The sequence below is a fragment of the Ambystoma mexicanum genome, chromosome 10 (genome assembly GCF_040938575.1).
Source record: "Ambystoma mexicanum isolate Mex_15411 chromosome 10, UKY_AmexF1_1, whole genome shotgun sequence".
NCBI classification, from domain to species: Eukaryota; Metazoa; Chordata; class Amphibia; order Caudata; family Ambystomatidae; genus Ambystoma; species Ambystoma mexicanum.
Genome location: NC_090932.1, coordinates 780402597 through 780418413, shown reverse-complemented (window position 1 = coordinate 780418413; position 15817 = coordinate 780402597). Strand labels below are relative to the sequence as shown.

General features: G+C 44.6%; 1 protein-coding gene across 2 annotated transcripts in view; it reads right to left on the bottom strand.

Annotated features, from left to right (window-relative positions):
* Positions 1-15817, bottom strand: part of LEKR1 (leucine, glutamate and lysine rich 1) — a 1355278-nt gene that overhangs the window by 358277 nt on the left and 981184 nt on the right. For both annotated transcript variants that reach the window (XM_069618435.1, XM_069618434.1), the window contains one exon: positions 1640-1825. In XM_069618435.1, the coding sequence (XP_069474536.1) occupies positions 1640-1825 (186 nt within the window). The remainder of the gene's footprint in view (positions 1-1639; positions 1826-15817) is intronic.

The window sequence follows — 15817 nt, the reverse complement described above, 5'->3', positions numbered from 1 at the left end:
ATGGTGGCTTTTGAGGCCGATCTACTTGTGGCTCTTCAGCAGCTGAGCAGACTTGCCTTACTGTGGCAACAGCTCTGCATGCCAAGAGTTAATGCCACATATACCACTTTTGTTATAAGATGCCCTTTATCTGGGTGATAATTTAAATTCCAGAGTCCAGCTTTCAGCATGAAACCTCAGTAGATGGCCTCTAGTACTGCGCATGGAAGACTGAAATATCAGATTGTGTGACACCAGCAGAGGATACCAGGATATGATGCATAACACTCAAGCGTTCCATGGCACAGCTATTCCTTTCAGACTAGGATCACACTTACATGTTCTACAGCACAGCTTTGCCTCTAGTTGTGCAAGAGAGACTAGCAGTCTCTGCTACATCAGTATTTTATACTGTTCTAAGATCCACCCACACGGTTTATAACATAAAGAGCACACATAGGACTCCAGTTATGTTATGTTATTTGGCATTTATATAGCGCTCTATATATCGACGCCATTACCTCAAAGCGCTTGTGGATTGAACACCCATGGGGACCGTAGTCCAGGTCAGTCAAGAGAGCAGAGGATTATTATAGGGTGCTTGTGTGCACTCAATATGTGAGCAGCCGATGCGATTGCCTGATCGTAGCTAGATTCAAAACCCTCTGCATTGTCCACAAGGCTTTCTGGGGCCTGGGTCCAAAATACCTTCAGCTATCCCTCCGCAAATACCTCCCCTCTCGAGCTCTTCGCTCCTCTATCTCCAACTCACTCAGGGTCAGTCATTTTTCTAAGAAACGAGCTGGGGGTAGATCTCTGTCTTCCAGAGGGAGGCCCCAGCCGAACAGCCTCCCTGCCACTCTAAAACTTGAGGAGAACCATCTGCGGTTCCGGAAGCACCTCAAGACCTTCCTCTTTTCTTCTGCCTTCGCTCCCCCTCTGCCCTGCTGATCTGTTCACTCTTGGCACTGTGCACCTGGCCACCCTATGTCTTTTGGGCCCAGGTACCTGCTCATCCTGTCACCCTCCCACACTGCCTCCCGGCAACCCCTTGCACTGGGGTTTGTATCTGTACCCATAAAGCCCCACTTTTTCTTCCTGCACTTATCAGACCTACCCTGTCTGCTGCCTTAAACCTAGCACTTGCAAATTGCTGGCTGCATTACCACTGTTTGTTGCCTTTATTATTTATTTATTGTTATTTATCTGTTTCCCCTCTGCTTCGCACTTTCCACCTCTCCCCCCTTCCATGCACTTTTCCCCTCCTCCCTCTCCCATGCACTTGCGCGTTCTCAATGTCACTGGGCCTAGTAAGATCGCTGTTTTGTTCTACCCTGTTCCCCTCCCTTGCCTTGTCACGCTCTGAAACACTTGTGTACGAGCGCGATAGAAATAAAATATCAATCAAAAAAACGATAATTACTATGTGCGGTAATCAGTGTTCCACTCATCTCGAAACGAGGACCGAGGTGTAAGCCCCCCACAGAGAGTGCCCTCCCTGTTCTATTTTAATCCTATAGATGAGGTAGTCTCGCGCTGACGGCATTCATCACGGTTTTGGGGGGTTTCAATGTGGCAAGCCCAATACGCATATGCCTCCTCTTTTCTCCCCAGCTGGAGAAAGAAGGCGCTTAACTGTACTCGCACCCATTCGTCTCACCTAATGTTTGCTTTTGAAGTGTCTGGCATCGGTTTTGTAACTCATTTTCATTTTGGACCGACCTCTGGAGCTGTTGCGTTTTCATAACGATTGAATCCGAAACCAGTTGCAGCTCTTTCACCTGATCACGAAGGCTCGTGTTTTCCTTTTGGGAGTCAGCCAGTCTTTCCAGGAGTTTATTATAGCCTGAGAAGGAAACGAAACATGTTTTTATGAAGTAAGTGTTGCAATATTCATAATCTACTGAAAAACATGCGCTTTATCTTTGGACAAATAACGTTTCTCATTTTAAAACGGATTATCAGCCCCATAGCACAAGGCCTGATCGCTGTAGCTGCTGCCTACTGCTAGTATAGATAGAGAAGCCTGGACACAACTTTGCCCCTTCCTACTTACCCTCTGCGGTGGAGCAGAGCTAGGACGCGGATAACTAGAGAGGTTAGAGAAAATACTTGAAGCTTTATTAAATTAAAAAAAGAATATCCGTTACCTAAGCTCTATTGCAATGGGAGGTATTCCCCATCTAATAAAGTCAAAATAGATGGTGCTCGTCAGGATGTCAGACAAACTGGTTCTGTCCAAAACATAAGCTTTCTACTGGACCTTACCACTATCAAATACATTTTTTTTAAAAAAATCAAACACCGGCTCTGCTGTCTGCTGTCTACTGGCTGGTGCATGACCCCCTCCTACCCAATGTCTCTGGAAATTGCCTATCTCAGTTTACCGGGTTCTCTGTTACTTTCACAGTTCCAATTAATCATCAAATGTTGTTATGCAAACAACATAAAAATGTTCCTCTTGTCTTTCTCAGAGCTGTACTCGTTAGTCTCAATAAGCCATCAAGTTCCTCAAGATTTCCTTTATAACACACAAGTTTCTTTTCTGTATGTAGGACTTGGCTTGGCTTACATTTCAACTGTTCAAGAGTTTGCGTCGGCTCACCCTTTCGGGTCTCTCTCTTTCCTTTGGTGGAATAACTCCTGGCACCCCAAGTGGACCTGTAGATTCAGATTCAATTAACTGATTTGGGGTTTTCAGCTGCAGTCTATGACTTTTGTTATCTGTCTGGTTCAGGCCTTTCCTTCTTGGCTGGGTGTTTACTTCAGAAAGGCTACGTCCTTTCCTTAACCCCCTCTCAGGACTTTTCCTTTTCTTCACTCCTCCCCTTTCTAAGTTATTTGCCCCCTTTTATTTTTTTATTTTATTTGTTATGGCCAGCGAACCAGCGTTTCAAATAATTCATATACATTTCATTTGTTTACATTTAGATCTGAAAATAAACAAAACATAAAAAGAACACTTACAATTTTCCCTAATTTTATAAATTTGTTAAATATTTCTAAACTATCCATCATTCCTGAAATCAGGTAAATTCAAAAATTTCAAAAAATCCACCAATGCAACATTTAAAGCAGACTTTTGACTGTCGAACAGAGCTCTCCACAAAATATCTGAGTCAATTATTAAGTACCCCCTAAAGAAACGACAAAACATCGCTATTCTTAAACCTCTTAGGGCAGCACAATTTACCACCAAATGTTTGATGCTCTCAAGGTTTGCCCCCTTTTAATGATTCCTTTATCTTTTGGTTTCTAGTAATCCACTCTTCGATTTGGATTTGTGAACCCTTTTGTTGGAGTGCATTTTCTTTTCTTCGCTTGTCCTCCATGGCCGCTGATTATGTTTTTCGAAACACCATCTGTGACTTTGGTTGTCTGGTTCCGATATTTGCCTCTCTGCAACGTGTCTCTTCCAGGAAGGCTATGTCATTTATATAACCCCCTATCAGGACTTTTCCTCTTCTTTAGCCTTCCCCTTCCTAGGGTATAACCTATTTTACCCCATGCTATCTCCTGGTAATCCCCTCTTCGGTTTGGGATTTTTTATCCCTGTTCATTGGAGTTTATTGATTCTTCTTCGCTAGACCCCTGTGAGCTACTTGAATGGCTTTGTTAGAGTCTCTCCCTTAGTGCTGGACAGCTCGACTAACCTCTTCCCTCTCCTTATTGCATACCGCGTACCAGCTGCTCCACGGTCTCCTTCCCAGGGGCAAGCGGTTGCTCCATCTGCGGCGTAACCTTCTTGCACTGGACGCCAGTTGTTTCCTGTTGCGGCAGCCTTCACTGCGGCTGCCTCCTCTCCAGTACTTCAGTCTTCCGCGTTGGTCAGGGTTTGGTCTCCTCGCCGACAGAGCTCGGAGATGCAGCCCTCTGGCATACCTGGGCTCAGCAGCATTGCGCAGGCTATCCGTCCACCCTATAGTGGTTGTGGTTCTGCTTCCAGGCAGCGGCTGCTTCGCAGTGTAGCCAGCTCTTCTATCCCTCCAGGAAAGGGCTTTGTCCCTTATATGCCAGTCTCCAAATAGAGGTACTCCATCAAACTAGTCCTGGGGCTTCTTCTTTAAGGAGGGGTCAGCAACCAAGCCAAACATGTGTGAGTGCTCTGTTACATTTACACTACCATCTGCTCTCATGTATGCAGAAAATACATGGGACATTGGGGCTAAGGGAGCTGTTCCAACCTTGTTCAACTGGCAGTCCTTGTCCCCTAAGTGGGTGCCACTCTCAGGGAGATCCTGCTAGCCCAAAGCCTTAGGGAGGTTTTGTGTAGCAGGCTCACCTCCCTTAGAAGGGATGAATTCCATGAATTCATCATACCGCCCATGCGTGAACCCTCATTATTCTATTTTCTTCAAAACTAAAGTATTTTACACCAACTTTAGTCACTGAGGACTGATATTATCTGCTTGGACAGAAAGGGGCTCAATCTGACACCAACACAAAATGAGACAAATGAGGGAGAAACACTTGGTGACAAACTCCCTGTATGATTTTCCTCCTGCGTGCTATATATGGTGATATTCCCCATACATGGAATAGGATGAGTGGTGGAAGTAGGCTTTCTGCATTCCCCTGCTCTGTGCCTGGAATGCTCATGCAAGGAAGCTGAGCTGATGCAGAGCCACACATGATGATGAAAAACCTTCTGAAAGCCAGCTGTGCTGGAGACAGAATATTGTAGAAGATTAATCTGTGGGACGAAGGAATTCATTAGACGCTTGGTTATGGTCTGGGGTAAAACAATTCAAGTTATTCACCAGGGAGACTTCTGTACTTAAAAGTCCATATTGCCTTTTCCTCCATAATAAGGAGATGGCTACTGTAGAAGACAAGACTGAATCACTCTCCCCAGCAGGGATAGATGAAAATGAAGCTGTTGCACATTCGCAGCCGCCCCAGAGCACAGATCCTGCTACTAGGGGTACTTTGGCATCAGCCTAATAGTCTTTTCGTTTATAGGTCAGAGCGGACACGTTGTACGGTATGAGGAAGAGGGATATGGTGGAAATCAGACCATGAACTAGGGAGTACAAGAATCACTGGAGAGTAAATTTTATCTTATGCGTACTACCACTCTCTTTCCTCAACACTAACTTCAATGAGAAGGAGGTCGGATCCAAGTGATAATCCGTTCACTTGAACATTGTCTTAAGAACTGTCTGAACCCGACTGCACACCAGCTTTGAACTAACACATAGAGCATCAAATCGTTACTTTGCAAATTACCTCTAAAAGATACATGACTGCCAGGAAAGAGTACCTCCACAGCTTGAACTGAACAGAGTTCGGCCTTTCAAGTGGAGGAAGACTGTTTTGAGTAGCACCCAATCATGAATAACACAAACCTGTGTGCAATGCATGCCACTACTGTTTGCCTACCAGAACGTAGGCCATCACAAGAAAAAATAACTATTTTGGGATCTGAGCGGTCATGTGCGGTCTAGCTCAGACTTAAAAGGTCTGTGCATGTCTAGGTTTTGTGAAATAAATTTGCCTCAGTTCGTAGACTTGTAAAGGTGGCAGTAAGACCAATCTCTTTGTGAATGTGAACCTAACACCATGGAGCGCAGCTCTGTTCTCTGTGAAAGAGGTTCTTGGAACACAGAACTTCACTTACATGTCTGATGGATGCGATTACTACAACAAAGGTGGTCTTCTAAGGCACAAAGGGCTGGTGAGTCAAGATGGCTAAATGAAAATTTAGTGGCCACTGAAGTGTTTTTTTAACTATGGGACTCAACAGAGAAAAGAACTTCTTGTCAATAATGGAATACGTTCCAATGGATAATTAAGCATGGGAAAAGGTCACGTTTTAATCCTCATCCACAAGGGTCAGAGATTAAAGATAGCAGCACCATGTTCAAACTACACTATAATAGGTTACAGATTTCTGAGGTTGCTCCAAAAAAGGCTGCTTTTTTCTGCCTCGCAGTGGCGTAAACAGCCCACGAACAGATATACACACCTTTCATTGGGTGTTTAATCCTGCAAATCCCTCAGACCATGTGCCCCATGCAATGCCTACCCAGCTTTGTCCTCTTCGCCCCAGCACCTGTCCACTCAAAACGTCTAGGTAAGGATAACCTGCTTTGCAGACCGCATGCCCTGCCCGCTCAAACCACTTAACTGCTTTCCGATCCTGCGCCCTCCTCTTCCAATTTCCGTGCTTGCTTTTCCCTTCCGAGCCCGTTGGCAGGATTCTGTGGGCAACGTTTCTTATGTGCCCTTTTTGTGGTCGGTACAGCCTAGGAAACATTGTCCACAGACCTGAAACAGACTTTTTTCCTAGACTAAAAAAACTCAATTTGCTTTAATTCATTTTTTAAGTTATTTTTCTTTATTTGTTATGACATTCCAAATATTCAATCAGCTAAAGCAAAGAGGCCTACCGACAGTCCAACTGCCAATGAGATGTCAGAGAAATTGCAACCCCACCAACTTACTTCCCCATTTCTAAGCAAACTCGGTTTGAGTAAACTGAAGTTCAATAAATATATACGATATAAATGGCCCGAATCATCAATAAACATACTATTAATTGCAAGAAAGATGATGCTACAATCGTTTCCATTTCAATCATCTTCCAAGTCTATTCCAAAACACACTAAGTACAGCTTCCACCAGCTTGTGCTAGATCAATCTGCATATATATTCATTTTCAGAGAATAATTGTGTTCCTTATTCACACTACCAGGTAGATAAATTGATTGATTGGTTATTTATGATGCGCCTATACACAAGTGTTTCAAGGGATAGGTTGTCACCTGTTTGCCTGTTGTGTTATTGAAATGACCAACCTTCACATACTTAGAGGTAAGGAGCTTTATTAGAGTGCAGTACAAGTCACTGCCCCACCGGAACTCCCTCAACTGCGTTCCTCCTGATGTTGGTGGGGTATGTTCCATGTTGCACATAATACGAGAATGCCACACATCTCCTTTCCACATATAAAACATGCAAAAGTGATTAAATAAGACTTAGTAATAATGTGACCTAAATGGAACAATACTTAAATATTACTATGGCATGTTTTAGTAACAACAGTGTACAGCCATTAACAGAATCTTACCTAACTATAATGTGATAACAAAATGTTATAGTTACTAATACACAAGGCGTACATTAAAATAGAACATAAAACACTTAAATCATCACTAATCTGTAATTATGGGCAGAACAACCAACTAATAGAAAAGTGTGATTGTGGACCTATTCTACAGTTAAAAGGAATTCTGATGCCTGTATTTAATTTACATATTCACTCAGGTAAGTAGGTCTCCTTCACTCTCCTCTATGTCTGTTTGCTATGCCAATGCTTAAATCACATCCACTTCAGATGGTGCAAACGTCTTTAAGCTCGTTAGTTGTTCTTGTTCCACCTACAGCATTGGTGCTCTGCATGCACATGATTCTCAACTTATCCTGTCCATTCGTACAACACAACAGTAAGAACAAAACCCATTGAAGGAGCTTTGCTCCTACTGTCTCTATTCATATGCCACACTCTCCCATCCGATGTCTTAACAGCACAATGCATTAACATTTTGTTACTGTAATAGGTTGAGACCAAATCAGACCATGCTTTTGTAGCACAGGCAGTACCCACTCACCTTCCTTGACATTACATTACTTGGTTGCTTTTCATAGGTTGTATACGTCCATGTTCCTTTCCTGCCTTTCGCTTATGTGTTCATGAACTTCTTCCAATAGTACCTTACTTATGCTCGACCTGCCCATCCAAGCCGGACACACACTTGTGTTGGCTTCCTACCCCTGAGAACTTCGAAGGGAGACACACCTGTTGTGGAGTGTGGTGTGAATCTGTAAGCCATCACAGTATCATTGACTGCCATCCTCCAATCCTTCCCTTCGGATATAGCAACTTGAATGCTTTGCTTTATCACATGGTTCAATCTTTCGACTAAACCAGTTGTCGCAGGGTGATAAATGTTGTGATTTTCTATGCCATTTCCTTTCAGGAAAATGTCCATCTCCTTGCACACTAATTGGACACTGTTGTCCTTTAATAAAATAGTGGGATAGCCTTCCCTCTTAAATATTGTATCTACAAACACAATGGGCATCATTACAAGGCTGGCGGTAGCCGTGCCTGTATTACAGGCACGGCTGCCACTGGTATTCATTTTTTTCCAGCACACAGAAAAGGGCAATTACCGAGTCATTACAATCTTGCCAGACCTGGTAATTGCCCTTTTCTGGCCGCCGGAAAAAATTCCTCCCCATTCCCATTGAGCCTATAGGGCCTATAGGGCTCAATGGGAATGGGGAGGGTGGTAGCACCAGTGCCATTAATAACGGTACCAGTGCTACCGTCATGTTCTGCTCACGGGTGCTGGTACGGCCACCACGTCAGAACTGGTGGCTGTAAAGGCACCCACGAGCAGAACTCTTAGTTTGCCGGTACTGTAACAACTGTACCGGCAAGCTTACCAGTACCATTGTTACTGTACCAGCAAACTCGTAATGAGGCCCAATATCTTTGGTGCAGATATTTTGCACCCACTGTACTTCTACCCACTTTCAGGGCATCATGAGTCAGACAAAGACAACAGGTTCAAGTTCATTTCACAAAGTTTCATTATCTCAAAAAGGCAGGATGCAGTAATGCCTAACTTGCCCCATTCTAAGGTGGGATTTCCCTACTTAAAGAAAACTAAGGATAGTTTGTGTCAGGAAGTCCAAAGCAAATGTCTGTCTCTGTCCAAAACCGGTAGTTGCCCTTGCAACTAGCTGCATGCAATGTGTAGGGATGGCAACATCAAAAATGAATAGTGTGCAAAATAAAGTTGAGAACTTAGTCTAGCTCTTGGCTTGTATTCAGCTTCCCCAAGTTCAAAATAGTTAATAATAGCACAGGGGTTTCCCCAAGAGTTTAAATCTTCGAGCTTTCAAAACAACCTGAAAGGTTATTACAAAACACAAGCTTCTTTATGGGTGTTTTCAGTGGGTTTTCCATTCAGGGGGCACCCGGTCTAGGCGCAGTTGTCGGACCACACGGTTCACCCATTACAGGTTACGGAGCCGGTACCCCTACTTGACTGCTTTTCCATCAACACCAGTCCACTGCTTCTCCTAAAAGTAATGCTTGCTTCATTAACACGTGTCACACTCTCCTGACACTGTACCCTGGCTTGGTTGGCCACCATACAGTGGTTACACTTTCTTGTATTCTCTTGGCTCTTACCAATGCGTGTTTCTGTATAACGTACAGTTCCATGAACTCTCTTGGCTTTGGCCAGTGCTGGATTTATCATACCATAGAACGTTATGTTCTCTTGGCTTTGCCAGCACTTGTTTCTCTGGTAATACTGTTTCTTGTATTTTGGCTGTTGCCAATGCTTGGTGTTACGCTCACCTGGTTCCCACAGGGTCGTCAATCGGACCCGGACAGCTGCGGTCTCCACCAACGTGATGCGTGGTGCAGAGATGACTGTCTGGACTGGCCCGCCTAATCTTGTCTGCTGGACTCGTAGAAGTATTCTACAAGTGGAGAAAGGGATTTAGCCACCCGTGGACTTTAGTGATGGCCCCCCAACTGTTCTCGTTCTCCCCACTAATCACCTCCGATATCCCCTCTTGGTAACCTCGCCTTATGTTTTTAAACGATCAGCTCTCCATCCTGCATGGCATGCAGGGGCGCGTAGATACCAGTTACTTCACTGGTTTGAAGGTACTGGAGGAGTTCCGGAGGAATATTGACTCCAGTGTCTATAAAGTTCAGAGTTCAATATGTCCGATGTTCACTCTTGTTCCATTCACTCGTTAGGTTGCAGCTGGGTCCAAAAGAATATTGTTTGGAGGCAGCTGATGGCGTTCAGGTAAGAGTCTGTATTACCAAACACTGTCCGGTAAAAGTTGCATGAGTTTAACTTGCTGTTTTCTCTCCCTTTATAGGTGCGGCATAGGAAGATGCGGCGAATTAAAGGATCATACCTATGGTGGTAAAGCAGGTAAGCCTATGGTGGCAAGAGATTGTCTTTGTCGGTTTTCTCGGCTCACCTTGTTATTCCTTTTGTTTTCCCCCCAGGTGCTGGGTTTCGACGAAGAAAATGATGGAGGCAGCGCCGAGTCGAAAGATGTGGTGGACTGGTGAGTATAACGTGGCGTTGCTGCGGGCGAAGCGACACATGCTGAAATAATGTCCTTTCCAGGCTCGGAGCTGTGTTAGGTCTGGAATCAGGTAAGGAATCAAATAATGCCCATGATCTAACCTCTTCTCCTTTCTTTTCCTTTTGTCTAGGAGCTCCGGATTCGAGGCGGGCGTGGCATAAGACTAGATGCCGACTTGCAGACACGGTGAGCGTTACGCTGCTGGATGCAGAATAACACGAAGCATGGGCTGCTGTTCGGGCGTGGTTTAAATAGCCTGCAAAGTAGTCCCAGGTAAGAAGTTCCCCAGAACCACACCTGAGTGAAAAATAGTCCCTGTGATAAAATAGTCCCATCCAGGCCTCATGTTGGCTTGGACTCATTTGCAGCATGGTCTGCATAAGGTAAGTAAAGTCTATGAGCCTGGCGCCTGTGGCCGGGGCTGTTGGGGTTTTAATAAGTATCTGGATGCCTGCTCCCTGGGCTGATGGACTCTATCCGGATGCCCGGGTGTAGGCATCATGACACTAGGTTTCTCATATAAGGCAGTTCATCGTTCAGTACAGTTCACAGACTTTCTTTCACTCCTCTCAAGATTCAAGAGTGCTCAAAACTTGTTCGGTATTCAAAATTACTTCTATCTGCTTTCATTCAAATTGGTATTCACAGCAGCGCGTGCTTCCGAAGAAATCAATGTTCATTACTTGGTTTGTATGTTCGCCTGCAAGCCTGGTGTTCGCCCTTCTGGTTACACTCACTGGTCAGAGCATACGGCTTCTTGTGAGGTCCTAGGCCGCCACAGGTTCCTTTCTCCCCATGTTGTACCTCGTGTTTTCTCCCACAGGTCTTCTGTGGCTCGCACTCATCCAGCAGTGTTCCTTCTGCAACTCAGGAGTCACATGACTGCTTTGCTCGGTCACGCTGGTCTCCTCCTTGCGGCTTGCCACCAGCCTCCAGCGTCCTTCAGTTTCTCTTCACGATGCATAAACTCTGCACTTTCCCACGGTCTTGAACACTCCGCTATCACACCGTTATACCGGAGAGGTCTGCCTGCACCCAGCAGTTTGTGGTCATACTCCCACAGCTGACCCCAATTACACACTGGAATAATCCTTTCGTCATAATGAACGCAGTGACATTCTTGTATAATGGGTGTAGCTTGATTTGATGATAAGCTGTGTAAGGGTGCAGAAGTAAGTCTCGGACACAATTGTTGCATACTTTTGAGAACTTTTAATCAAGAAAGGGTTGGAAAATGCCTTTCTACCCCTAAAGTTAAGAGGGGTTTCCCTGCCTTAAAGAAAATTAGTAAAATTGTCAGGATGTCCAAAACCAAAAAGTCTGTCACTGTCGTGTCTCGAAAGCCTGCCTCTGTCCCTAACACTAACAACTTAAACAAACTGTGCAAGGATGATCTCTTCCCAACAGTAAAGTGTTCATGGTAGTTCTAAAGAACAGACAAGATCCCAGTCTCTTGGGTACTCAAAACTGATGAAATAAACAATGTTCTTAAGTATAGGATTTCAAGGCTAGGGTGTGCTCCTTTCCTCTAGACTTCTAATCTCCTCCCTTTCTGGCTTCTGAGACCTGTATCATTTTAGGTAAATGGAACAGGCCAATTTAGAAGGATACAGTTCTCAGATTCACCGTTCTTTATTCCACCAGCTTGGCACACTTCCCTACCAAGCGGAGGATTATATCCTTCTATGTTCCAGGTTTCTTGCTCCCCTATTCGCAACCTCTCATGTGGGTGCGGATCCCAGACTTGCAATATCCTGAATGGCTTGGTTTACTCTCCTGCCAAGCAACTGTCCTTGCATGGACTGCCTCTTTTATTCTCACAGCGTCCCAGAACCTCGTATTCCTCGTTACTGTAGGTTTTTGCCTTTCATGTGGGTGTGAGTCCCATACTCGCAGTGCAGAGGTGTATCTGCTTGGTTTACTCCCCTGCCAAGCATACAACTCTTCCTTGTTTGCTACTTTTACAATCAGGGTCCAAGACCCTCTTATTCTCAGCTTCTCATGTGGTTGCGGGTCCCAGACTCGCAATTTGTTGTCATATCTCTTTGGTTCACTTTCCTGCCAAACATACGATTCCTCTATCTTGCTTATTCCCGGGGTCCCAGACCCTCTTATACTTTCACTTCTATATGTGGGCAGGTCCCAAACTCACAAAGTCCTTTCAGGGTCCCAGACCCTGTTATTCCCCGGGGTACCAGACCCTCTTATACTTTCACTTCCATATGGGTGCGGGTCCAACACTCGCAATCCCATCTCAGGGTCCCAGACCATCTTGTTCCAGCTTGTGTTTTCTCCCCCTTGCTTCTCCGAACCTGTAACGCCTCTCGGGTAACCTGAAGACCGATTTGATTCTTCGTTGCAGTTACCAGCATTTACTGAGCAGCTGCGTTGCTACTTGAGTCTCTGGTAGTTTTCAGGTAAGCTGTGGGGTCTGCAGCGGCTCTGCAAACATCTGCCCGGTTGTGCGTCCTTCCTCACAGGTGCTTTGCTGGGGCCTGGAGCGCCCATAATTCGTTGCGGCAGCAGCCCGAGTGGTCCTTCCAGCTTGGACCAGGTTTGGTTTTCCCTTTCCCTCTGTTCACGGCTTCCCTTTCGGCTCTCATCTGCTCACCCGGTGGATGGCCCCCACAGTTCTCCACAGTTCTTCCTCAGAGGATCGTTCTCCTCTTGCATCACAGCTGAGTTACTTTTGTACTTCTGCGCTGGATTGTTGCATTCTTTAGAGCCAATTACATTGAGTGAGAAGCTAGACCGCTCACTCTACTTCTCTAGAGTGATCCTTGGACTCTCAGCCATCTTCTTCACAGAACTTCTTTTAAAACTAGATGCAAGGTACTTGGTGTTATTTGGTACTTCAGAATTGTCAATTATATTAGGTTGACTAATTTGGCAACAAAACATATTGGCTCTATATAAAGAGGGTGATCCTTCCAGTCCTCCTGGACTTGGCATTGTATAAGGGATTGGGAAGGTAAGATTTCCACAGAGCTGGTAAATCTTTCTTTCCTGGTTCAACTCCAGAACGTTTTGCTTTTCTAGTAGGATATTTTTCATTAATACCTCAGTGAGTGGGAACCTTTTTCCACACTCACCTAATCTTTAACTCGGTTTATGGATGTCATTTTTAAGACTCTCCATAGTGTCTTTTTAAAGTTATCATGTCTAACAACTTATTGGCAATAAGTGCCTGTTGTTGCTGGGTTGCCCTAGGGCAAAAGCATCAGGAATGATTTCCAGCGACCGGAGAGCCTGCTGTGTAACCGGAGCCTGCTGCAGCCCTTCCTTCCAGTCGACCTAGGGTCTCCGAAAACGATGACCTGAACCCAGAGCCTGGTGAGACCCACTACACTCAAGAAGACCTGCATTTTGAGCCATCCCACGGTTGCTGCGACCTTGCGTTCTTGCAATACCCCAATACCCTGGGATCTCCAGCCACTGTGCAGTGCACGGTCTTCCGAATTCCGAATCTCGTGGGCATCCTGGTGTATCTCCAGAGACACAAATCGAGTCCAAAATGTCTGTTGGGATTTCTGTGTAGTCCTGGGGTGTTTTCTGTGATTGGGAGGTCCCTCATCCAGTGCTCCCAGTCCCACTGCTAGAATCCTGCTGGGGTGTCTTCTGTGAAGCCCCTGGACCCTCTTCTAACCCTAGAAGTAAAGTACTCACCTGTTTGCCAGTTTTCCTAAGGAAGCACTGGCTTTTGCTACTAAAGAATTTATTCTAACACTGCCTGTTGTTCACTAGTCCTAGTGATCCCCCTCCCCCTTCTGCTACTGAGAACACTCATGCTCCAAGAATAAGGGAAAGACTTTGAAGGGATTGGGACTTCTGCCTAGAAAACAAGTCAAGTGTTTTACTTACTTATATGATATGAGATATATGATAGGTTATTTATAACGCGCTTAATACCCAGAGGTTTCTAAGCGCGGACCCAGGGATCGAACCTGTGTTGCTTCGTGTCATCTTGTTTCCAAGTCGAGCACGATGCCGCTGAGCTATCCTCCTGGGAAGAGTTGGTGGGTAACTGTAATTCTCAGAGTGAACAGTTACAAAAGTTCTTACTGATCTTGAATGTGTGAGGCACTATTCTTAAAAGTATGGTTAACATCTTTTCTTCCTTAGCCACTGTATTACCAGTCTAAAAGAAAGTAGATGTAAAGGTATTTTACTCTCCTGTGATTAGGTTGTGCCTCTTTACACAAGTAATGTGTTGGTTTCACCAGATTATTCCTGAAGGGTAATTGTATGCGTGTCCTCCAACTGTTGGTATCACCAGGTTAGTCCTGTTAGGATAACTGTACAAGTGTCCCCCAACTGGGTCTTGCTTCCCCTGACTTGCTGCTAGCCTATCCTTAATATGTCTACATTAGGTTGTTGCCTACCTAGAATCACTATTCAGTAAAGTGTGACATTGGGTTTTACTTTCCCCTTCATTGTGAAGTTAAAGTATGTGGGTTTTACTTACCTTGTGTTAGCTGTGTGCCATCCAAAACAAGTTACCAGAGTTATTGCTTACCTCAATTTGGGGTTCACTGATTTCCAAAGCATCTGTAATTGTATATTACATCCTTAGGCTTTCCTCACCTGGTATAACTATGCGTTATGATAAAAGTGGTTATAGGTTTCTACTGCACCTAGAAGAAGTATTTCACTATTCACCAAAAAGTATATTGTCCAGTTGACTGTTTATGTGATTTGTTCCAAGAGTCACTGTACAACAGGAAGGGCCTACTGCCCTTGTATTACCAAAAGTAATCTGAAAGTAACCATTGGTCCTTTACTCCCAAAGAATAGGCTTGACCTATACTAAATGTGTATAACAAGGTTTTAACTTCCCTAGAACTACTGTTAGGTCTTCCAAATAAGATCTATACTTGGGTCTGTGTACTTTCAAGTATAGTGTTGTGTTTTATATTGTGATTTCATATAATGTGTTGCTACTTCCTTAACCCCTAGATTTATCTGGGCCTACCGGTATTTAAATAAATCCTTTATTTTTACAATACATAGCGTTTCAGTGTTTCTTTGGATCATTTGTATTAAAATTTCACTTGTACTGTATCTACTGCCCTCTCTCCCTCCTAAGATAAGCCTGGCTGCTCTGTCTACGCTATCCCGAATTCAGGTGGTACAGCCTTATACGAAGAGTGGAGTCTTGTACTGCCTCAGTAGAATGGTTTTACTAAGCCCTTAGTTGGATTTCAGAAAAACTGTCATAACATTGGGTATATTAAAATGGGGGAATACCATGTTCCTGGAGAATTGTCGTCCCCAATCCCATAGGGGGCTTCCTTCCCTATGTGATCCTCCCTCGGTGCACCACCTTCAGGGGCCAATTGTACTGTGGATGCACCGCCCTGGCCCCATGGGAAAGGTCAGCCCTTAGGGGAGAAGGGACAACATCCTCAAATTCGTCACAGCTGTCTAATGTGTAGAACCATTCAGCTTCCCCAATAGTGCCTACCATTTCTGTGGTATTAGGTAGGGGGTGCTGTGAGGATTCGGACATGGGAGGCATAGGTGAAGTTAATATCAAGGATTTTCCTGCCTGTCAAACTTATACTAAAATAAAATGACCAAGTGTCCAAAATGTCTGTCCCTCACACTTATACATACTTCAAAATCATACAGGGATTATTTGGCAACTTCAACATACATGCAAATATAAAGAAAGCAGCAAGAATTCTTATGACCAGGGTTGGAT